A 25,374-nucleotide genomic window follows, 5' to 3' on the forward strand; every position below is an offset into this window, starting at 1 on the left:
GTTGTATGTAAACCCAGACAGGATCAGCTGATGGCCTCGGGGCTTCTAGCAGGTCTTGGCGTTCCTTCAGTGCTTTTTTTGGATTTTGGCACTCATCCTTGTCCCAGTTTATTTCTACAGCCTTCATCCCTCAAGGTGGTTTTTACAGAGAACAAGATGTAGTTACTGCACTAGCAGATGCCAACATGATGCAATGCTGTCTGCTGCAGGGTCAGTGACAACAAAGTTAAAACCACAGAGCTGTTTTGCAGAGAATAAATACTAAATAAGTAAAACATATGAGTAGGAAATGTTAAACTAAGAACTTCAGTGACAGAAATAAAACAAGGGAACAAACTGAACGAGAGGTTTGATAAAACTCACTCACTTATATTGTCTGTTACTTTTTCTAACTGACATTTCTTTTTATTCTGTTTTACTGCAGGAGAGTCTGTTTTGATTTTGACATGCTGCAAGACAAATTCCTCATGCAGGACAGTGAAGATTGAACTGAAACTAGAGTAAAGTCCTCATGATTAATCTCTGTTGTTACTGTGTTTTTTTGTAATCTGTGTTTAATGCTGGGCTCAAAATCAAACCTTCTTCTAGATAATAAGGTTCAAGTTAAAGTTGCTAAATTGTTATTACTAGTGCATGAACTTTACACATTTTGCAGATATTCAAGATTAAAAAACGTATCTGAAATTAATTTATTGCACCCTGTTAGCCTTTGAAAGCAGCATTGCTCCATGTTTACTGTGTGTTTTATTCTGTGGTTGGCGATTATTTGCAAATTTGTTAGGAAAACTTGCACCACTACAGTACAAAATCAGCTAAGGCATGGCCTTGTGGCCTATGAGCTAATGTTGCAGCCCTGTATTGCAGAGGCAGGATCAACGACGTCCCAACAACTAATCTTTGGCTCAGGATCCCTGACAAGGTCATCTGACTGTTACAGTATGTTTTAGGTATTCTTGTGCAAAATGAGCCTGCAGGACACTTGAAAACAGCTGATTTTTAATGAGATGTCACGATGGTATACAAATTTCAAGACAGATTTGATTTATTTTGACTTGTATTGTTATAAATTCCATTGCTTGCTTTGTTTTTAAAGGTGTTGCACAAATAAAGACTTGCTCAGCTTCTGCTTCGACTACTTATTATGTTCATTATGCATGTTATTTATAGTTTTTATTGTATTTTCATTTTATCTGTCATGCCCATGTCCAATGTTGAATTGAATGTCTTTTATGTTTTGGTTTTCATTTCATTTTCTCAGTTTAATGTCATGTGCACGTTATTTTATGACAGAGTAAAATCAAATAAATCATTATTAATATTATTATTGTTGTTATTAAAGCAAGTAGTGCTTGCTTTAATAAGTAGTGTGCTTGATATTTGAACTAATATTATTATATTAGTATAACAATATAAATGTTCGTATTTTCTCTTTACGAGTTTGTTTTTGGATCTATTTTTGTGTCACTGAGGTTATCTACCAGCTGTTACTATTCACCAGGTTTGTTTTTAATCAGTATCTATTTCTTGCTTTATAAGGTTGAAGGATTTTGTTGTGGATGTTTGAGCTCGCAGTAGCACATGTGCCGCCAACCCGCCCCTCCGTGTCCGCCTCTGCCACGGTTTGAATGAGATTGGTCAAAATTTCACGAGCCGGACGAAATAAAAGGACGGGATTGGTCGATGAGGCCTCCTTTCTTTGACAAAGAAGAAGGCGGGACCGAGCCGGGCCCATCAATGGGCGAGCTCTGCGATTGGCCGGTAGTAAAATGACGTCCACAACGTTCCCAACAGCCAATGACGTAGCGATACTCCGTAAAGGGGCGTGACTTCCAGAGATTCTTTTAGGAGCCGGCGTTTCTTTACCGGCATTTCAGTTCTCATCCGCGGCGGGCTAACATCTCGCTGTGCTATTTATTTATTTATTGTAGAACTTTTTAAATTTTACGGAGCCAAACATGCTCAGCCTGTGCCTTTACGTCCCCGTGTCTAACTCAGACCCCGTTGAGGTGGAGTATTTCGAGTCTAACGGTCTGCCGTCGGAGCTGAAGTCTCTCTTCAACAAACTGAGCGTGCTTCTGCCGTCGCAAGAGTTCACAACGTATCAAAGGTGGCGAAAGGTAAGAAGAAAACACTCAAAGTCAACTTTTTTAAATGTCAAAACACATCCTGGCTCAGCATGTACTATTACCTACTTCTGTAAATCCAGTTAACTTACTTCGACCGCCACTAAATCCTTTCTTTCCGGGCGCCGGAAAGATTAGCGCTGTAGTAAAAAAAAGCCTCTACGACTAGGCCGCACAGCTGCCCGGCTTCCAGAAAAGTCACCACGAGAATATTTCTGTCTTTTGAGAATGCTTGGATGTAACCACTCAACACATGTTTAACTTTACACTGTTTTTGTTTGTTAAAAAACTAATGCTACCGCTCATTTTTAAAAACCGGCGAACGAGCCAGCACCGCCTGAAGCCGGCGTCATTCATTTAGCAGAGAAAATCCACCCTAAAAAGGAATGTGGGCTGCAGTCTGGTGCATTTTTTTGGTTTGGAGGAGAAAGCCAGCATCTGATGTCATAACGAAAATATGAAACTTTGTAATTTTGCTATATAAACAAAGTACTTTGCATGACAACATTAGATTAAATCATTTCGGCTTTAAAATTAGATAAAAGCAAAAGCAGTGCGGTGGAGTGCTACTGTGCTCCTTCATTGCTTCAATAAAACAATTCTCATCAATAAAACAATTCTCTTATCAGACATTACAAGACTAGAAAATAAATACATAACAGTAAAACGATATTTAAAAAGTGAAATAGACAGATATGACAACAGATGATGCACAATAACACTGGAAAATAACAGGTTTTTTTTTTTTTTTAAATGTCAGATTTTCCTGCAGGGACTTCATGCCTTATACTTTTTTTAAAGGACAAGTTCACAATTGTTCAACTCTGTCTTAAAACAACAATCAGGTGTCCATATGAACAATGAAAGAGGTTTTCCTCACTGTAATCATTCCTCCTGTTCATACTGGCTATTAAAAGATCTTCAAATGTGCTTTCAATGGAAGTGATGAAGGCCACACAGTCATTTAGTGCAAAAATACATTTAAAAGTAGATGTGAAGCTTACATGAGGCTTCAGCAGTCTGAGTTAGTCATATCAAGTGGATATCTGATACATTTACAGTCTTTTTTAGCATCAAATTCCCTCTTTGTGTTTCCTCGGACAGTGTTTCCCTGTTAAGCTGTGATCGAAGTATAGTAACAAAAAGAGGAACTTTGGCACTAAAAACACTGTAACGTTGAAAGATATCTACTTGATTTGACTCATTTGGACGCTGAAACTTCAGATAAACTTTTAAATACATTTTTTTGTACACATGGATGCTCCTGGACTTTGGCCCCCATCACGCTCCTTCAGTTGGAAATCAGATTTCAAGTAGTGCAAATGAAATGTCATCTTCTAATCGCTCATGTATTACTTGTAAACATTCCTGATGGTGTAAACTTGAAACCTGAACCTTGATTCTTGTATTTAAAGGTTTTGCTGTACTTGGAGCTCTTGCTCCATCTACAATCAATAGGACACTGGCCCATTTGTAACCTGTCAGATTTTGCAGTTCTTGCACTCAGCAGGGGTTCACTTGAACTGTCATTGTCCTGTTTGTGTTCAATAGAGCAGTTACAACAGCTTACAGCCTTCTCACTTGAATTTCAGACCTTTTTGGAGAAGGGCAGTACAGGGCACAAAATTAGCACCAGCAAAATGCTGGTAAAATCTGCAAGTTGCTGGTGGATTTGCTTCACTCACTAGGCAAAAAAACTATGGTAATCTATTGAGAGGCTGATAAAAATTTAAACATTCACTAGCCAGTTGGCTGTTGGACAAAAAAGTTAAAGTACAAGCACACAAACACTGGAGGACTGAGTGCATGTAGAGAAATGTAAATACTTGAAATTGGTCACGTGGCATTCCCCCTTTTTAAACATGCTGTAAGTCACATTTATGCACTTGTGCAGCCAGGTTGGCATGAGCTGCAGGAGGAGAGGCCGCAGGATTGTCTTGAGGTATAGATTACTGTGTGACAGTCATATGCCTGCGCTGTGGGCAGCGGGTCAGTCTCTGTCCTCGTCTTGTTTTACCTCCCCGGAGGCCCCGAGCTTAGACAGGATTAAAGCAGTTGGCAGGTCAGTTAGCAGTTGAGGTCAAAGATAGACCTGGCTGTCCTGAAAATACCAACGTCATCACTGTCATTCAAGAATGCCAAGAGCAGAGAAACTTGGCAAATGGGTCACAGTGGCTTCCCGTGGGGCCATGAAACACAAGACGGCACACCTTTTTAACATTCAGGGCTGTAGCTAAATGTTCTTGGCGTTCGTTATTTGGCGGATTTAGATGCTAATTTTAAACCATGGATGCTAATTTTATCATAGAGTACATATCAGAACTTGTTGCACCGGTTTCATAATCTTGGCTGTAAAAAAATGGTTTGCTGTATCAATGCAGGTGACTCCTCTGCACCCTGTAAAGTGTCACCCACTGCTGAAACTAATGTTTTTACCTGAAACTAAGTAAAAACAGTCTGATGCAGCGGAGTGCTGCTGTTTGCCTTCATTGCTTCAATAAAACTATTCTATTATCAGACATTACAAGACAATATTTTCTTATTGCCTGTATTTTTTTTTTATTATTTCTTGCAGAAAACCTTACATAGGGAAGAACATGACTCAGACGGACAGCTGGACTTTGAGGAGTTTGTTCACTATCTTCAAGATTACGAGAAAGACCTCAAACTTGTGGTGAAGAGCCTTGACAGGAAGCATGCAGGTACGCAAGCGGGTGCCTTGCAAATTTAAGGTTTCGGTTTCCTTGCACATGTCTCTGTGCTCCTTTCATTTCTCACTTTGTGTCATTTGTTCGAGACAGAATAACTTACAACTTGTCTTTATGTCCTTTGTCTTAAAGGTCGCGTTGATCCTAAGGAGTTAATGCAGTCTCTTTGGGAACTCGGGGTGCATATTTCCCCGCAGCATGCGGAGAAAGCCCTTCAGAGGTAATTTTATTGATGTTTCATACTCTGGAATTTTTGATGTTTTGGTTTCAGGGGCTCAATATCTTACATTTTTTATCTTTCCTTTTTTTAAAAGCATGGATAAGAATGGAATGATTACAATCAGCAGTAAAGAATGGAGCAACTATCCCATGGAGGAGAAGGCTGAGAGCATTCCTGAGATCATCCTCTACTGGAAACACTCCACGGTTAGTTTTGCCGTCTGCACTGAAACGTTTTTCCCCAAAAGGAGGAAACTGTACAGACAGCTGAGCCGCAACAATGCTGACCTTTCACCGCCAACAGCCAACAAGGAAGTTCTGAATCATGAATCACGAATGTGCAAACTTCCAGAAAACTCCCTCCTTTTATTATTAGGAGTCGGTGTTGTGTAAATTTTCTGATGTCATATTTTCACCCAGTTTCAGATCCAATAATAGTATCACTTAAACTCAACCTAATCTAAGTATTTAAGGCATTATACCTCCCTCCTGTCTGAAACAAACAGGTCAGTTGGAAAGCAAACTACATAAAAGGCTCAAGTCGTGCGTCAGCAATTAAGCTCCATTAGGCCATGAATGGAATTGTTCCCATTCGGGGAGGATTATGTCAGAAGGATTTGCTGTTATGTAAAAGGAGCAGCAGTCAATCAGAGCAGGTGGCGACTTGAGTGATGTAGCACAGCTCCCACGGGAGAACGGCCTGATCTTGATTGATGTTCCAGTGTTTTACTGCTATTCAGCTAATGAGAAGCAGCTTCAACTTGGCACTGAGTAAAGACTGAACCAGGGCCAAGAATACAGCTAGAGTTTAACTCTCCTGTCCTCCCCAAGAGGCCAAGCAAATTGCAGCTAAGTTACTGATGAAACAGGAGCTGCTGGGTCATACCAGTTTGCAAGCAAAAAAAAAAAAAAAGATGTTGAATGCTCTGGGAGGTCATGGGTTCAATCCATGCAGCAGAGCCAGAATGTAAAGCTGGTGTCCCTGAGTGACACTGGAGCTCTGTACCTGCTACCAGATATGAGCAGGAGGTGATTGATGTCTTCTGATTAGGACAGGGCGGTAAATGGCAAATTTTATTGACTCACTAAAATTATATAACAATGATGCAGTAAAGATCTCACAGATTAAGACCTTCTTTTTATAGAGAGTAGTTTTCTTGAATCTTGCTGTTCTATGACCGTCCAAAACTGCTTTTTTTGGGGGGGTAGTCTTTTTTTAAATTTAGACACGGTGACCACAGTTGGCACCGATCCACCGCTTCAGCTTTACACCGATCCAGCTGTAAGCCGTGTCTGCTGACCCAGATCGTCTGGAAACTTTTCTCCTCACACACTCACACTCTTTGACCTTTTGCCGAGGGGGGAGATCTTCATTAAGATCTGATTTCAAAGAAGCACACTATGTCCAAGACGATCTACTGGAATCAATTAATCTGACACGAACTGCAACACCTGTGGAAAAGAAACCCGGTGCACCGTGACAGTCGCACAGTTTGACCTTTTTCACTGTGGCGGTGGAGGCCCGTGATGTATACTCAGTCATGCGACCGCTGTCAAGCACGCGCTGCTAACGAGAAAAATGTTCTGAACAGGACACGTGCAGAGATGCAGTTTTAAGTGTCTTCTGTTAAGCTTTTTTTAACTAGCAAAAACTATTCTACTAAAAATATCTACCAGATAGGACAGGAAGCCACCTCTGTAATTCTGTAAATCTAATAATTCATGTCTCTCTCTTCCTGGTAGATATTCGATGTGGGTGATAACCTGTTGGTGCCTGATGAGTTCACCCACGAGGAGAAAATGACTGGAATGTGGTGGAGGCACCTGGTCGCAGGTGGAGGAGCCGGAGCCGTTTCCAGGACTTGCACCGCTCCGCTTGACAGAGTCAAAGTCATGATGCAGGTAAGACGAGTCTTCATGGAGTTTTTTTTAAGTAGACGGGGAAAGTTTTTTTTGGGGAGTTTGGGAACAGAACAGTGTGCAGAGGAAACTGTGGAAACTCTTATCTTGCTTGTTATTTGCTGCAGAGGAGAATAATCATCAGCTTTTGGGTGCTGTGACCCAGTTGTCAGATGTTTGGCTCAGTGAGGCATCATGTTGAAGTCCAATCTAGAGATTAACTTGTTTTTTTTACATTTTTAATAGTATAAGACTCTCCTAGAGGGAATAATCTGAAGCTCTTTTGTAACTCCAGGTGGCACAATCAGTTAAACAAGGAGAAACTTGAAAGAAATTGCTCAAGAGCCGGTTACCTAATCCCATAAACAAGTTAATGTTTAATAGAGAGCGGGGGGAGGGGGGCCGGAGTCCAGGGGCTGATTGTCTATCAGAGCCAGGCCACCTGACCGACCAATGGCGGCTCACAAACGTCCGTAACACCCTTGACTGCGTAATCCTGTGTCAGATCCACCGTCATCGACGGGCTGAAGGTCTTAACTGTAGGCAGAGTCAGAATCTGTGTCAACGGCCCCGATTTGCGTCAGCTGTCGCGTGTAAAGGTCGACTTTGAAACAACCGTGTGCCCTATTGATTTGATAATGATGCATTTGGGTTATTTACCAAAAAAAACATTCGTGGCCCACATGGCGCCGATCCAAATTCATCCCAAAATTCCAAGATTGAGCTGCCGGCCGCGGCCAGAATTTGCCAGCTTTGGGTTTGTCAAACGTTCCCCATCACATTTATTGATTGGTTGTGTCTTTGTTGGTCTTCAGGTTTATGGATCCCGAACCAACAACATGTGCATCATGAGCGGGTTGATGCAGATGATCAAAGAAGGCGGCACGAGGTCGTTGTGGCGAGGCAACGGCGTGAACATCATCAAAATCGCCCCCGAGTCGGCGCTGAAGTTCATGGCGTATGAGCAGGTACGTCACACACACACACACACACACACACACACACACACACCAGTAAATGAAACACTTCCTGATGGCAGTTTAATAACATCTTCATCTTGATTGATTTCTCCAGATCAAACGTTTGATCGGCAGCGATAAGGAGACTCTGAGCATCCTGGAGAGACTTGTCGCTGGATCTCTGGCTGGATTGACCGCCCAGAGTACAATCTACCCCATGGAGGTGATTATCAGTTCAGGAAACTTCCTCTCCAAGTTTCATAGATTTAATAAATGGACTTTTTGTTTATATGTATAATAAAGTTTAGAACACAGCCTACATTCCTGGTATCAATGCATTAATTTATCTTCTTTTTCTGTCTCCAGGTGCTGAAAACCCGTCTGGCTCTGAGGACGACGGGTCAGTACTCGGGTATCGCAGACTGTGCGAAGCAGATTTTCAGGAAAGAAGGACTTGGAGCGTTTTACAAAGGTTACGTCCCCAACATGTTGGGCATCATCCCCTACGCTGGCATCGACCTGGCGGTGTACGAGGTGAGACGTCGCCACTACACGGACTCTTATCCTATCAAACTCCCTCGAGTCTATTTTTAGTTTTCTCACATTCCTGTCAGTAGTATCAAGTTGTGTTTTTAGTATCACTGTGGTAGGAATGTTAATCTTCAGGCTGTAAATTCACCACATTTACACTTTTTTTTTTCTTCTCTTTTTGTGAACTTTGCACACTGATAAAACATATGAAACCAAATATAAAATACAAGAGAAGTGTTTATTTAAAAAGCCAAAAGGTTTTATTACAACATCTTACCTCGACGTGAATAAAACTTGAGATGGCGGGCAAACACATGACTGGATTATATAACAGAATCTAAATGACATAATACTCTGTGGGGGGAAAAAACGGTCAAATACACGAACATGATTAATCAATACCGTCCTTCTTCTTCTTCTCCTCAGACCTTGAAGAACAGCTACCTGCAGCAGTACGGCATCAACAGCCACGACCCCGGCGTGCTCGTCCTGCTGGCCTGCGGCACCGTGTCCAGCGGCTGCGGTCAGCTCGCCAGTTACCCCCTCGCTCTCATCCGCACCCGCATGCAAGCACAAGGTGAGGCCTTAGTTCCTGAAATACCGTACAATACCATATAATACACCTCTGATCCTCCAGTCAGTAATAATCTGACTACTTCAGGTGTAGAAAACGGAGATTTACGTCTTAAATTTGACCATTTTTTCCTATTAAGACATTCCAAATATTGAGTTTTTCCTGGAGAATTTTATTATTCTTACAGTGAAAATGCATCAAATTGTACGGCAGTGTATCACAGCCACCATGACTAAAAAATATTTGCTCAGTTTCTTCTCATAATGAGAAACGTAATGTGAAAAGTATCTTGTTAAAATGTGACACTGAGTAAATATTTCGTCATGGTTGCATCAATACGCTGCTGTAAAACTGTTCAGACTATATTAGACATTAATTGGAAATGTAGTCAGCTGCTCTTTAAGGCACCACACCTACTTTATTTCTGTGAAAAGCCTCCACAGCTGTTGTCAGTCAGAGGGAGGAAAGTTCATGTCAGACATGAATCAGTGATGCTGTTGCTCAATAAAGCAGCAAACGCTGAACTGACACCTTTAATATTAGATTTTTTTAAAAAAAAATGAAACTGCATCAAATCCAACTAGTGAAGTACAGACAGTATAAGTTTAAAAGTTTATTTGACCATCAAACCCAAAGTGATTTTAAGTCCAGAGAGTTTTAAACAAACTAGGAGGCTCATAATCTTTATCTCTTTATTGCAACATCCTCTATTGCGACATCCTCCTGAGTGTAATCTTTGTTATCTTTTGTAGCGGCGTCAGGAGGCAGCCAGCAGATGACGATGACGGGTCTCTTCAAGCAGATCTTGCAGACCGAGGGCCCCACGGGGCTCTACAGAGGCCTGGCCCCCAACTTCCTAAAAGTCATCCCCGCTGTGAGCATTAGCTACGTAGTGTACGAGAACATGAAGACACAGCTGGGAGTGACCTCACGCTGAAACTCACCCCCCTTCTCATTGTCATATGACAAGTGACCCCTACATACCCAACCCCCCCCCCCCCCCCGCCCCCACCTCACCTCCTCCAGTCAAGGACTCATGCTAAGGGAATCCCAGGGACCTGTTGGGGTTCGTGGAGCGATCTCATTCTGTGAATGTCAGCTGACGAAAGACGAGAAAGGACACTGAACGTTGGAAAGATGGAGGATATGGACTCTGTGAGCTCAGGTTGTCGGGACAGTGACCGCTGCTATTTATGTTTTAAAGACGAGTATCAGGAGCTTGGAAACGAGAAACACGTGGAATGTAAGAGACTGTAAATCGAGGACCAAATGCTCTTCCTGCCACTTTGTATTATGGTGCCTGAGGAAGTGTTCAGTTATGTTTTTGTTTTTGTTTTTTTCATGTTGGTGTGACATTGCAAGCTTTGGTCAGTCAGCATCCGTTAAACATGCACCACCACCTCCCCCCTCCCCCCCTTTTTATATAAATCTACTGAAGATGGAGCACGTTTTACATGGCAGATACAGCATTAATAAGCTCTTAAGAAGTTTTATTCTTTAACGGTTCTGCCTGTAAGGAAGAAAAAAGAGATTGTGTTCCTGGAAAAAAAGAGAGAGGGTTTTGCACATGTGAGTTTGATCTCTCTCCACCCCTGTCCTGAATGAATGAATGAATGAACGAACGACTGGCTGCAGATTATTTATTTCCATCTGTTCTGTATTTATTGATTTTTATTGTCTAGAGGAGGAGATAAATGCTGCATGTTTCCTGTCTGAGTAGCCAAATGTGTGATTGCTAACAGTTTTAAAATATGCAGTTTGACTCTATTCAGGGTGTGAAAGTTAACACCAGGCAACAGCCTTATTGAGCGGCTGTCAAACACTAAATGTAGTTGTCTGGTAAAATGCTATAAAAGGGGTGTTGGAGTTTGTATCCGTTAGTCACTTTGGTTGATACTTCAACGACTGAAGGATGACGTTTTTCAGTGCAAACAGATGTCTGCATGTAGATGTAGGATGTTTTTTGCCCTTTTAAAAAGAGAAAAAGTATAAATGTCTTAATGTTCACCTCAGGTTAGATAATTATTTAATTCACAGAAGAGCACTCGTTTCGTGGGTTTTCTTTTCACATTTATACTCAGAGGGGGAAGTAAAAAAAGGGCTTTAAAAAGATGAGCAACATAATGCACTTTAATCAAAGCTGGAAGAGCCTCTGAATGTCATATCAATGCAGGTAATAATTCTTTTGTAAAGAATCAGTTTTAGTATTGTTTTAATGGACCATTTTGATGCAAATAAATGCAAATTCTTGTTTATTCTGAGTGTCATGTCTCACTTAATCTGCATAATCCTGTGTGTGGTTAATGAGTTTAAAAGGTAATCGAGTTAAGATCAGTGTCAAAATGTCACAGACGACCAAATACTAAAGCAGCTGATTCAATCAACAGCTGTAGTTTTAAGTCAAACTTGTCTGTCTTGGTAATACAAGTATTTCAGTTTTTCTCCATAAACAGTTCAGGTGAATAATTAAAGTATTTGAAACTAAAGTATTTTAATGAAGCCATGTATGCTGCTGCTGTAGGCTGGATTATAGACAACAAGTTTTCTCACCATCATGTTTTACAGCTTGTGATACTGAGAAATCGGTTTCCAATCGAGGTTCATTGTTGAGCTGAATTAGACGGTCGGATCAAACAAATTACAGAAATATCAGTGATAGTAAATCTTATAAATTGGGTTTTATTTGTAGCAACTTTTTAAAAAAATCTTTTTAAAACATGCTTTTATCACAGAATGTTTCCTGATTTTAGTTTATTTGGTTTGAACTGTCTTATTTCCATTTTTATTTCTCTTGTTTTATCTTACATTACGGAGCTAGATTTTATTTATTAGAACATAAAAGCTATATTTTATGATTTGTCTGTTTTTAATTTGCTGCCATTTATGAAACACTTTGTTTTGTGGGTTTTTAAAAGTCCTCTATAAATAAGGATTATTTTTTATTATTTACACTTAACACAATGGAGGCAGCTGTGGAGGTCACAGCATTAACTTTATTGCCAAAATTGCAAATTTAACAGCAACATCTCCGTCCAGAAACAGTGTTTCTCTGGATTAAAGCCCAGGACGGTTTCATGAGGGCTTTTTGTCTGGTAATAAGAATTTCTAATGAAAACTGTCAACAGTGTGTTCTGTGGATAAATTCTTTTCTACAAATTTAAGATAAAGCAAAACCAAGATTAGCTGCATTTTTCTTGATATCAGCAGTTGTAAATAAAACATTTTATTTTTTTGTAATTTGGGTGAACCAGTCCTTTAAGAGCAAAAGAGGAGTTAAGAGTTTTACAATTAAATTAATATAATTCTACTAAACCTCAACTTGTCTCATGATAATATTGTCCAATATAACTACACAAAGATATAGTCAGAGTATATACTTGCTTGTTTCCACACTGGCAAGTTTACAACTAAATTAACGGTGGGGGGGTTCAGGGAGGGTTCAGGGAGGGTTCAGCTGTTCCTGGAAGTGTCAGGAGGTTTCCACAAACTACTGTGACCTGGCAGAGAGAGATAAAAGTCAAATTAGTTGCTCTGTACTCTAAAAGACACAATTAAATTGGCTGACACTGTGTAAAGGGATATGTTGGTGTGTTATTGACACAACAGACATTTTAGTAAAGATGTTGCATTCAGTGAATATGATTTTTTTGTGTGTGTGTGTGTGTGTGTCCTTGAGGTTTTAAAACATTATTACATATATGGGGATTACGTAGGTTTAGATTAAATGTAAAGCAAACAAAGTCTGATTCTTGGGACGGGATTAAAGCGTAACAGTCAACATGTTATATAACAGTAGTTGACGTAGGCAATGGTGGAAAATAACTAAGTACATTTACTCAAGTACTGTACTTCAGTACATATTTTAGGTACTTGTACTTTACTTTATTATTTACATTTTGTGTTACTTTGTACTTTCTACTCCACTGTACATGATTAAATATACTTAGTTAAGACTAAGTAAAGACTATGAATACATTTCCATCACTGGACGTAGATTTGCCATTATTATTACTCGTTTGGCTTTTTCACACAAGGTTAACTTCGCGTATTTTGTCCTCGCAGCTTTCCGTATCAAAACAAGGAAGCGGCGACCAGGTTGATAAATAGAATCAGTCAAAATTTGATAAAAAATGCGTCTTTACTGCTGTAACTTGCTACATATTTGGCTTATAAATGACACTTTACTTTCCTAGCATAGTTAAAAGTTATAATTTTTTTTAAAGCCATAGCTGGATAGTTATGTTTTTTAAATACAGCTAACGAAGCTATCAGTTAGCTTGCTAGTTAGCAGCGGTGCTAATGAAAGATTTTCTTATAAAAATGGTTCAGAACATGTTCCGGACCGGGTTTCTGGTTCGGGCCACACACACCCTGCTAACCTGGGTCATAACTCTCATACTGTTCCTGCACAACACCGGTAAGTGTTTCAAACTGGGACGTTTTACCTGTTTAATGAGGAGGGAGGCTGGAAACCAGGAAAGTGGAAAGAACTTCATTGAGATTTATTTGTGCTTTTTCTTATTTTTATATGTTTTTAAAATATTACATATGTGGCAATATGTGTATTTGATACTTTATTCTTGTTAGAGCTGCAACAATTAGTCAATTGATTAGTTGCAAACTATTGAATTAATCGACTATTTTGATAATCAATTAATCATTTTGAGCCTACACTTTTTATATATTTATCTTATGTTTGGTTCACTAGTTTCTTTTTCTGTGTTTTTTAAATAATAATAATTAAGTTTATTTATAGTAGGGCTGCAACTAACAATTCTTTTCATTATCCTCATCAACCTCAATAACTCTCTCTCTTCCACTCAACCCTTGATTTGGAGCAAATACAAAAAATGATACACCCAAATTTGAATTACTGTAGCTCCTATGACTCTTCAACCACAGTGACTGTCTGCATAACTCAGATGTTGCCGGAAAGGAAACCTCCCAAAGTTTCACGTGAAAGTGTCAGAAACACTCGAGGTGATTCAGAAACAGAGCAGAAGGTCTTTGAAATCCACCGGAATGCTTTGGTTTGTGATTTTGTCTGTGAAGGTGAAGGGCAGCATGTGGTTCTATGGTGTCTCACTCATGAAAAGGTGCAGGTGGATTTCCAAAAAGGGTTAATACTTCATATTTTTGTGAACATGAAGTCTTCCTGAGAATAAACACAAGAAAGGGAGAGAGGTTAATTGAGAAAATTATTAACAGATTAATTGATAATGAAAATAATTGTTAGTTGCAGCCCTAATATGGATAAACCTCATCATTATTATTATTATTATTATTATTATTATTACCTGCAAGCAGCATCAAATTGTGCTTAGAAGTGAGATATTTCTCCCCTCAATATCACGTGTTTTGAAATGAAGAATACGTCCGTTATCTTCCTTAAAAAAAACACATGAACTTGTATGAAATAATATAATATTCTTTAGAGAAAAGAGCAGAAGCAACATTTCATGCTGCAAATGCTGCATGATAATTGTCAGTTGTTAACGTCGTCTTCCACTAACTGAATTAATCATGAGATTAAAGGCCTCAGGATATATAATGATATATCGCTTTTACACACAACAAACAACAAAAACAGAGATACAGGAATGAAAACAAAAGGCAGAAACCAGTAAAACCAGTGCTACAAAGTGTTTTACAAGAAATGAATACAGAAACAGAAACTAGTGAACCAGACAAAACAAGAGCAGCGAATAAACAGCGTCTATTACAGTTCAACACTGAACCATCATATCTGAATTTCTGTGACCCAAACATAGTTTACTGATATTACTGTCTGGAGGAACTGATAGTTTAGAGCTGCAACTATCGATTTTTTTCCATTATTATCTCATCTTGATTATTTTTTTGATTAATCGATTAGTTGTTTGGTCCATAAAATGTCAGAAAATGGTGAAACATGTCAGTCGCTGTTTCCGAAGCCCAAGATGACGTCTTGTTTAGTCTCAACCAACCGTTTACTGTCATAGAAGACTAAAGAAACCAGAAAATATTCACATTTCAGAAGCTGGAATCAGAAACTTTTAGATATTTTGTCTTCAAAAAATGACAAACAATTAATCAATTATCAAAATAGTTGGCGATTAATTTAATAGTTGACAACTTATCGATTAATTGACTAATCGTTGCAGCTCTACACCTGTTATCCTCCAAAAAAATTACAAACTTCTATGAAATAATATATTATCCCTTAAAGAAAAAGAGCAGAAGCACAATTTCACTCTGCAGATGCCATTTAATAATTGTTTAGGCCTTTTTCTACTAACTGAATAGATCATGAGATTAGAGGCATCGGGGTATATATGTAATTATTATTAATAATAATAATGATTATTTGTGTAGCACATTTCAAAACCAATGTTACAAAGCGCTTTACACGCAACAAGCAATAAAAACAAAGACACGGGAATGAAAACAAATGGCAGAAACCAGTAAAACCAGTTTTACAAGAAATGAATTCATAAACAGAAACTAGTGAACCAAAACAAGAGCAGCGAACAAACAGCGTCTGTTTAACACTGAAGCATCATATCTGCATTTCTGTGACCCAAACATAGTTTACTGATATTACTGTCTGGAGGGACTGATAGTCAATATATTATCACTTCAGTATCAATGTACTGAGACAAAACATTATATTTAATATTGTTAATAAAGCCTAACTCTACTCTCTATGTATAAGCTTGTTTCTAATGAAGTTTTCTGTCTGATATGATGTGTGTTGTTGTCTGTTGTTGTGTGTTGTTGTGTGTGTGTGTGTGTGTAGATCTGCGGAAGTGTGAGGAGCGAGGAGAGCTACTGCTGCCGGTTCTGTTCTTCCTGCTGGTCGTTCTGTCGGTGCTTTTATACTTTGCAGTTTCTTTAATGGATCCCGGCTTCGTCCTCAGCGACGCTGTCAAGGTGAGATTCGTTAACAGGAAGAATTTAAAAGGAACTTTTGACACCGATTCTGATATTGATGCTTCAGAGTCGAACGTTTTACTGTTGAAAAATGAACTTCTCACTACTCTACGACCTGCTGAACCTGATCGCACTGAACTTTGGATTTAAATTACATTTTGCAATCCATGAGTCACTGAATTGATTCATTATTAAACTATGAGCTTCCAACCACAATATTCACTTCCACTGTACTTATCACGGTAGAAAACCGAAGCATAAATCAAACAAAACATGACAAAATTGACTTAAAATGCCTCGTATAAATGGCTTTTTTATTGTATGTTAAGTTCAAAATCTTTAAAATCACTATTTTTTCTTCACATTTATGTTTCAGTTTTTTCACTGTTGTTAGACTTGAAAAAGTAAATTAATAGTAGCTAGTAGATTAGATTTAGATTTTTAGAGTTTAGGTTATTTTTATTTCAAACATGTTAAAATAACAAAATAAATAATATAGGCAGCAAAACAAAACAAAAATAACAGCAAACTTTCAGTAAGCAGCACAAATAAAAACCTTTCAATGTTCAAAAAGGGCGTCGGATGAAGTAAAGAACTTTTTTAGTCCTACCAATTTTTTTTTTTAGTACTTTATTGATCAAATCAAAGCCAAAAAAACATGAAAACAACACAAGAGAATAAATATAACTTGTACAGAAACATTATTGTTTGTTTGTATATGATGCTCTTAGACTTAAAGTAAATGTAGCACATAATATAAACCTAAATGACATTTAAACATAAAGAAAATGGTTTCTTGTAAAGCAGTTAGTTACTGTAGAACAGTATAAAGATATGTATGATGTATATTTGACATAAAGAAGACGCATCATGTCACAGACTCATGTTAATATTCAAATCCAGTTTTATCTCAGTGCTGTTTTCTTTGTCTTGATCTGATTTTAAAGGCATTAATCAACTTAAAGCATCTTCATTTTTTGCATTTAGTCCATTTTCACTTCAAATCATGTATAATTAAAAAGAAAAAAATACTTTCCATTAGCACATGAAAGCAGTTTGTGCTTTCAACAACATGACTGAGCAACAATAATGAAACATTGACAAAAGTACAAGCAGACAAGATGTTCGCTGCGACGGAACATCTTATCACTGTTGTAGCTTTATGTTGTTTAATGTTATTCTTATTCTCTTATTTAATATCAAGTTCTATTTTTACTTAGTTACTGATGTTTATCATGCAGAACATGTAGTTTCTCATTAAAATGTTCATCAATATGTTCTTATAAACCTGATAAAAACTCACACATAAATAAATATATCAATAAAAGAAGTTGTTTTTGTGCAGGAACTGAACTAGAAACCAACTGTATACTTTAGAGAAACAGTCATCAGTGATGTAAAGTGTAGAGACTTTGTACTAAATGAGCTAAAACATGGAAAAACATGTGTTTAGTCTTTTTAAGTGAAGGTCACAGTTGATGACGTGTGTGTGTATATGTGTGACCCACATCAGTGTGTGTGTTGCGCAGGGCGTTCAGGGTTCAAATGAGGAAATGGAGTCCATGATTCCTCAGTCTTCGACCCCTCGGCTGCGGCGTTGTGGATATTGTCTGCTGCAGGTAACCGGCTGCTGCAAACTTACACTCAGTGATTTATACTCTGTTTCCTCTCTTAATGTTTCTAAAGCTCAAACACAGGTTTTCTTTTTTTTTCCCCCCTTGATGTGCAACAATAATGCAACATTGCCAAACATACAGTACAGTCAGACAACATGTGATGGAACATTTTGTCACCACAACAGTGTGATTCAGATCAGAGCAATCAGTCCACCTGAAGAGGAGATCTAACTCTTTTTTTTTTTAAGACAACAACAGAAATATGACATGTTGCGTATAATTATAAACACTAACTGAGTAATTTATGAGAATGTCATGGTCATTTGACAAAATAACTTTGACTCCATGTGAACCACATCTCATTGTTTTCAGTTCCCACTTTACCCTCCTCCCACATTCTTCTTATTGAGTCATGAGTCACTGTTTCCCTGCAAATGTCCTTATATTGCATCACTTATGGTAAAAACACATTTCAATCATTCCCTCCACTCTAAGACATGAGGTTAACATAAAACAGGAAGGATATTTACATTTTAATCCAATCAAAGAGGAGATTAAATGCATACAGTGAACACTGCAAACAATAAAAATGTTTCAGTGCTGTGTGTTATGAGCTATGTGTTATCGCCACCATGTGGTGCAAACAAGACATAGCTAGAGAGAGTCTCCGGTCTACCTACTGCTACACAAACACACACAAACACACAAACAAAGACATTTTTACTTAAAAAAATGGCTAAAACAATTATTTGATCATCAAAATATTTGCAGATTAATTTTCTGTTGATCAGCTAATCGTTGCAGCTCTAAACTTTAAAAGATGTGATGCATTTTTAGTGGCTTGAAACAGCAGAACGACTGACATCGATGTCTGATCAGTCCCGGTTTATCTTCATCGGCCTTTTCTCTCTTCCTGTTTCTGTTTCAAGCAGCAGCCAATGAGAGCGAAGCACTGTCAGACGTGTAAACACTGCGTGCGTCGCTTCGACCATCACTGCCCCTGGATCGAGAACTGCGTCGGGGAGAGGAACCACCGCTGGTTCATCGTCTACCTGCTGGTGCAGCTGCTGGCTCTGCTGTGGGCCCTTCACATCGCTCTGTACGTCTGCTGAACGTGATCTATGTGTGTGTGTTTATCTCTGCAACATTAGGGCCTAATTAGGTAACATTGTGAGCTTTTGGGAATAGCAGCAACGTTGATTAGACTTATCTTTGTTTACTTTAATGTGTTGCTCAAGTACAATTTCAAAGTTCAAGTGATTTAGCAACTTTTTAGCAGATGCCTTCAACTGCTGTGAAACGTGTTGTAGGTTATAGGAGGCAGAAATCATCTCACTGTTTGGGTTTAAACCTCAATGAGCAGAGTCAAAGAACGACAGTTGAGTCAAATTAGACCAAATGTTGGACTTGAATGACAAAGAAAGAACTAATTAGAGTCTAAATGATCTAAAACAAATTAAAAAGTCCTCTCTGTAAAGTGTAGTTAAGTCATTTTACGTATTAAACACATTTTAAAGCAACACAAGTGCTGTAGTGTAAGAACAAGACATAGAAAGCAAACTGGGACATAACACATAGTTACGCAGGTCCAAAAGCCAAAAAAATAAAAATATCCTTTGTGGTGGGACGTTAAAGTTTAATTTGTGGGAGCGCTCATAATCACTGCTGCTTCTTATTGTTTAATTAGGTGGATTAAAATGGTTTCGGGGGTGGGTTGGGATCATTTTTGGCTACTTTTTATATCATTCGGGCGGTTTGTAATGATGCAAATGAACATCATCACCAGTTGCTCGTTAACATTAGTTTACTTTTTACTTTACTACTTTCTATTTTATGATTGTTGGCGTCATGATGTGTGCTAACGGTTTTATGTCTTTATTTTTGTGTGTTCTCATTGTCTTGTGTGCTTCCTCTTCCATTTATTTGTTAATTTATTGTTAATTTATCTACCTTGATGTTGATCTTCCAGGTCAGGCGTCTCACCCAGCGTGACGTGGGAGCTTTGGTTCAGAGTGAACGGCTTCCTGCTGGCGGCGCTTGGCGTGATCGGGGTTTTCTCCGTGGTGGTGGCGCTGCTGCTGGGCTGCCACCTCTACCTGGTCTCCATCAACTGCACCACCTGGGAGTTCATGTCGCGGCACAGGATCTCCTACCTGAAGCACTGCGGGGACGAGGAGAACCCTTTCGACCGTGGAGTCTTCTGCAACCTCTGGGACTTCTTCTGCATCTGCGGCACGGTGATGTGGGAGCAGGTCTACCACAGAAACACCCCGAATCCAGTCTGACCTCCAACCACATGATACACGAGATAACTTTTCATCCTTAATTCCAGAGGTTTTGAAATCTTTATAAACTGAATTGGACCATAAAATGATTTTCAGCACCTGCGAAAGTTGTTGTCTAGAAGAGCGGATGCACATTAAGCTGGTTAAAGCTTATAAATCTTTAAACACAAGGGCTGCAACTAAACATTATTCTTCTTATCAATTAATTAATTAGTTAACTCTATAAAATGGCAGAAAATTATAGGTGGTGTCTTCAAATGTCTCGTTTTATCCGACCGACCTTATAAAACTCAAATATATTCAATTTACAATAATAATACAATGAAAAATAGCAAATCAGACATTTTTGCTACACATATGACTTCAATTATTATCAATTATCAAACTTGTTGGCAATAATTTTCTGTTTATGGACAAATCTAATAACAGTTTTTAGCACCTCGTTCATTATTGATACAAATACTGTGCCTGAACTTTGGTACAGATAACAAGATTTCTTTTTTGATATCTTAATTTTTGCTAACTTTTGAGTACAAACACATTTTTCTACAATTAAATAAAACTTTTCTTTTAACAAATGAAGCCAATCACCTGTGTTGCCCTTTACAGTTACAGTTAAAAAGAACAGATTTATGATCTAAAATATATCTGTTCAAAAGAGTAAGCAAAAAGTTAGTAAAAATAGTTTAAAGGGAGCTATTTCTGGGTGCTATTACACTCACTTTACTCACTACAGATCCTTTTCTGATCGCAGTATGTTTTGAATATCGCAGGGTTCAGTTCAATCGAGGTAACAAGACCAAACACGAATAGTCTTGTGATGATAGTTCGTCCATAATCACGGAAATACATTAAAAAAAATCTGCTTTTTCAAGTTGTTTTGTTAAAAGAAACAAGAAAACTTCTCCGTCTGGTCACCACTTTTTCTTCTGTAAATGTTTTTTACTGTTGATGAGAGCTGATGGTTCATGTACTGTACCTTTTGGTTTGATGTAACTGCTTTACTGTTAATAATGTATTTAACTTTGAGATAATTTGCACATTCAGAGTCAAATATTGAACAAACTTTTTTTTTTTTTTTACTTTGTTCTGTTTGTATTTATTGACAACAAGAATACATTAAAACACTGATGATATGCATGTTGTTATTATCTGTACAGACTAACATTCCTGGTCAGGAAGCATCACATACATACGGACACATACAGTAACGGGACACATACAGTAACATGTAATATTCAGCAGCATGAACTTAAAGTGCTACAGCAGCTAAATCAACAACGGCTGGTTGTTGTGTTACAGGTTTATTATGTAGCTGACATCCAGAGCAGGCGAGGGAGGGGAGGGGGGGCTCAGTGTCGTACTCAGGGACACTTCAGCAGGACACAGATATCTATGGATGGACGCACATTTGAGGAGATTCACTCTTGTGACCTTTCAAGTGCAGGATAGTGATTATTTTTCTTTAAAGAGAAACTTAACACCCACATTTACAAATAAATGTGTTAAAATTGAGAGTATGGCACCCACCGACCCCTAGCTACCGCTTTCTCTAACATGTACATACTTCCTTTCCTTTCTATCTGTAGTCTCGGAGTTTTCTTAATTGGCTCAAGTTCAAATCTAGTTTTAAGCCTCTTTAAGGAGAGTTTTCACAGCAGGACAAGCTCACCGTAATGAAATGCAGTTAATGTTATTAATTCCACCTGTCCCAGAAGCCCGTAGCTCCACCACATGTCAACTGGTTATGATAATTTAATTAATTGTAGATTTATCGGGGGAATATTCACCACTAAAGTTGTGGTCGTGTCTTTTAGCAGGACCACATATGTCAAAATCTAGTTTCAAGAGTTTTATTATTTTAGTTTATAACGTGGTCACATGATGAAAATTCCTAATAAAGTTGTGTTTGAAGTATTACGCCAGTCTACAGCAGGAGGAGTACTGGTTGCACTGGACTTACTGGGAACTTGAAGGGGACAGGGAACATGCACATTGCACAGATGGCGGTAGGTGGGGGGTGGGGGGGGTGGGGGTGGGGGGGGGGGGGGGGGGGGGGGGGGGGTCAGAGGGGCCCAACAGCAAATTCTGGGGGTTCATCTGGCCAAGAGTGCAACGCGAGGTCACACATATTTCAGATTTATTTTGTTTTGAGGGAAGAATTATTTGATTTTTCATTTGTTATGAAGACTTAAGACTGGGACCAGAATCAGTTTATAGTATCATGAAGGGACACTACTGTACATGTAATTTGTTGACTTGAAATAGTGGATCTGGTGTTATGTTGCTCTTTAAAGTCCCCTATCTGATTTTGAAATAGTGACCAATAGTTCATCCATATCAACAAATAGTCTCCTCTTAAATATGAGTTTCAAAGCATCAACAATGAACTGGAATTAAATTTAGGGATTTTTAGGTACCTATAAGTATGGTTAGACTGATAAATCAGCCAATATTAGCCGATATTATTGCATATATATAATTGTATATATATATATTGCAGATATATCGGTTTTGGTGTATAAGTAGTAAGAAACTGCAGTACAGAAATATACTGCACTACTGTACAACTGTACTAAGTTAAAGGTAATATAGAAACAGGTTTGTCCACCCAGAGCACTAACAAGTTGATTTTTCAACTGTAAAAAAATGGTGACAGTAAAAAAATCAACTAATATCTAGGGAATCTTTATCAAGGTTGTTTGTTTATGTTAAAAAAAAAACAAATACTATTGGCCAATATATTATCAGCTTGTTTAAACTCCCAAGTTTGGAAATCCAGTATCTGTTTGTCTGTATCTTTAAACTGCCGCTCCTCTTCTTCCTCTTCTTATATTGCACTGACATCATTAGAGCTCAGTATCACAGAATATGATTTGCTAAATTCAAAATACAGATATTTTCCTACTATTATGGCTATATTAGATTCTCTATGGCTTCTTTTACACTGCTAGCGATTACAGGATTCCTAGTGCACAAGTTCACCACGGTGCCATGCACTTCTACTGTTGTAACAGAAAACTGTTGGTCAGGAGGAAACTCATGTCTGAATACGCACGTCTCTGCTACGAGGGAATGACTTGACAATTAACATGTAACATTTCCATGTTTGGATTTAATATCTTTTTTTTAAAAAGAACACTCATAAATCGGGTTAGCTTGTTTCATTTGTTAGGTCAAGGCAGTGGGCGAAGCCTGTCACAGTGATGCATAGAAACGGCAGCACATACTGTACCTCTCTGAAGGATAAATGTTATAAATAAATATAATAAGCAAAGGCCACAAAGCAAGCTGAATCTGTCTCCAGCACACAGGATGCTCGAGGAGGCTACAACTGGTTAACAGCAACACTCCGCCATGTTGGAAGAAATAAAAAAAAAAAAAAAAAAAAAAAAGCACTAAAAAAAAAAACATTATCGCCACCTTCTTCCCTGACAAAATAAAACACAAAATGCTTATAAATGTGCTTTTAAGCACCAGTCCAGACACTGAATTTGTGTTTAGGTATTACCTACAACAGTTTTTCTTATTGATTAGTCGTCTGAATCCTTTTTAATTAGTTGTTAAATTGATAAAATGTGAGAAAATAGTGAAAAATGTCCGTCATAATTTCCCAGAGCCGAAGCTGTTGTCTTCGGATTGACAACAAAACATAACTAAAATATATTCAATGTGCAACAATATTTACAAAGCAGAAGCAAGACAATATTTGGCATTTTCGCTAACTTAATCACTTAAAAGTAAATAATCGAAATTGTCCATTTTTTATTGGCTAACCAAATCGTCTCACACCTGACCTGTAAACTCTCCGGTTTTTCCCGGGTTTCTCCCGTATTTTCATTCTGTCTCCCACTATGCTCCCGTTTTGTAATTTCCCCTGTAAATCTCCCATATTTTCCTTTTTTAAATTTTTACAGCTATACAGAATCCCAACTGGCTTAATCAAGTCGTTTCAGTGAGATCCACAGACTTGGATATACGGTATATGCCAGTATATCCACACCTGTCCAGCAGGTGGCAGCGTACAGCAAGCAGCATCTGTGTTCCTGTCTTCTTTTAGTAATGACGGACATCGTGAAAAATGGGTAACGAAATTGGAGAGACGCCAGCAAAAAAGAAAAAAGATCTGTGTAAATATTTGAATACTTGGGAGACTATTTCCAATTCCTGACAAAAAGCAAGTTTGCATGCACTTAAGTGTTGGTTGCAGTGGAAAAACGATGTTACTAGCATGCTAGATCTGTTAAGCGCGCCCAAGAAGCCACAAAGAACACATCAAAATCTGCTTGTTTTTCACCACAACTGTATCTGAAAGTGGGTCCTGGAAAATCTCCCGGATTTTCAAAGCCCAATGTTAGCAGATATGTTTCAGACTTAATAATCTAATTAGCTAGTTAACAAGCAAACCACATTAATCTGTTAGCTTCCTATTACTATTATTAGTCTTGATTAGCACTTGCGTTAGCATATTAACATCTGTGTCCTTGTTTGGTTAAATGAGGCTACAGGCTAGTTGGCTAACTAGCTAGCAGCAGGTTAGCTAGATTAGGTAGCACTAATATTTGGTTCAGGTTAACTTTTATGAGTTGTTATTTTGGGCTAAAGACAAATTAAAATCTAACTTAAGAGACTGTTCACTTTGACTCAAGCTTCTGAATGAATCTTGGCCGTTAAAGCTTAATATTTCATAAGATCTTCAGATGCTAATTTTAATCCGAAAGTTCATTTTAGACAAAAGTTGTGAACTAAAAAGTACAATATTTCCTTCTGAAAGTAGTAGAGCAGAAGTATTAGGTGGCATAGAATGGAAATATTTCAGTTAACTACACCTCGAAACTGCAGTAAATGCACTTGTAATTTTCCATTGCTTAATGTATCCTTTTAAGTGTCTTTCACAAAGTAAAGTTCAGTCTGGTAAATGTTCCTCTTTGCTGTTGTAGTTTTCCTGTTTGATAAAATGTCATTATGATTTATGAGGCATTTCCTCTTGCCACCTTACATAATCGTGCCACGTTTGTGACTGGTGCACCAGCGATTGAGGAAGCCAAACGCTGCTAAACAACTGAATCATTAAACTGAGTACCAGTCAGCTTTATGTGTTAGCTCTGATAGAGGGGACGTACGGCAATCATTTTATACAGTTTTTTGATGCAACATAAGGCAGCTTGCAGAAGGTTCAGAGGCCAGTCACAGTCGCTGCCTCAACATCTGGTGCAAAAACTGCAAAAGTATTTGATGTGGCAAGAGGAAAAGTGGCAGACAACGATGGCGTCAAACAGGAAAACAGGACTGGCAACGACCAGTATTTCTTAACAACATGACAAGAATTAATTGACTCAACGTCTCTCATAAGATGTCTTAAAAATCCAGCTTCATGGGCTTCAACAAACTGGTTTTTACTACTTCCAATCAACCATTACGTAGCCAATTATTTAATAACTGCAGAGTACTGAAATTAAACTACAAATATCAATAAAGTTGTGGAAGAAAGAGGTGATAATGTTGTAAATTCTCCAAGCATTCTGTATCCAGCCTCCATCAACTCTGT

General features: G+C 38.3%; 2 protein-coding genes across 3 annotated transcripts; both read left to right on the top strand.

Annotated features, from left to right (window-relative positions):
• Positions 1-1,864: 1,864 nt before the first annotated feature.
• slc25a25a (solute carrier family 25 member 25a) lies at positions 1,865-11,266 on the top strand. Its single transcript, XM_067572538.1, has 10 exons — positions 1,865-2,117; positions 4,699-4,825; positions 4,964-5,051; positions 5,146-5,257; positions 6,794-6,952; positions 7,765-7,917; positions 8,024-8,131; positions 8,275-8,442; positions 8,866-9,016; positions 9,766-11,266. The coding sequence occupies exons 1-10, from the start codon at positions 1,956-1,958 to the stop codon at positions 9,948-9,950; spliced, it is 1,413 nt and encodes a 470-aa protein (XP_067428639.1). The 5' UTR covers positions 1,865-1,955; the 3' UTR covers positions 9,951-11,266.
• A 1,796-nt stretch (positions 11,267-13,062) lies between these two features.
• On the top strand, positions 13,063-20,962 carry zdhhc12a (zinc finger DHHC-type palmitoyltransferase 12a). 2 transcript variants are annotated; one of them, XM_067572549.1, is made up of 5 exons: positions 13,063-13,430; positions 15,792-15,925; positions 17,455-17,544; positions 18,471-18,640; positions 19,511-20,962. In XM_067572549.1, the coding sequence occupies exons 1-5, from the start codon at positions 13,313-13,315 to the stop codon at positions 19,824-19,826; spliced, it is 828 nt and encodes a 275-aa protein (XP_067428650.1). In that variant the 5' UTR covers positions 13,063-13,312; the 3' UTR covers positions 19,827-20,962. The 2 variants fall into 2 exon arrangements, with proteins under 2 accessions (XP_067428650.1, XP_067428659.1); XM_067572558.1 differs by having other exon boundaries at positions 13,064-13,430; positions 18,474-18,640.
• Positions 20,963-25,374: the final 4,412 nt, after the last annotated feature.

The sequence above is a fragment of the Thunnus thynnus genome, chromosome 2, assembly GCF_963924715.1.
Source record: "Thunnus thynnus chromosome 2, fThuThy2.1, whole genome shotgun sequence".
Classification (NCBI taxonomy): Eukaryota; Metazoa; Chordata; class Actinopteri; order Scombriformes; family Scombridae; genus Thunnus; species Thunnus thynnus.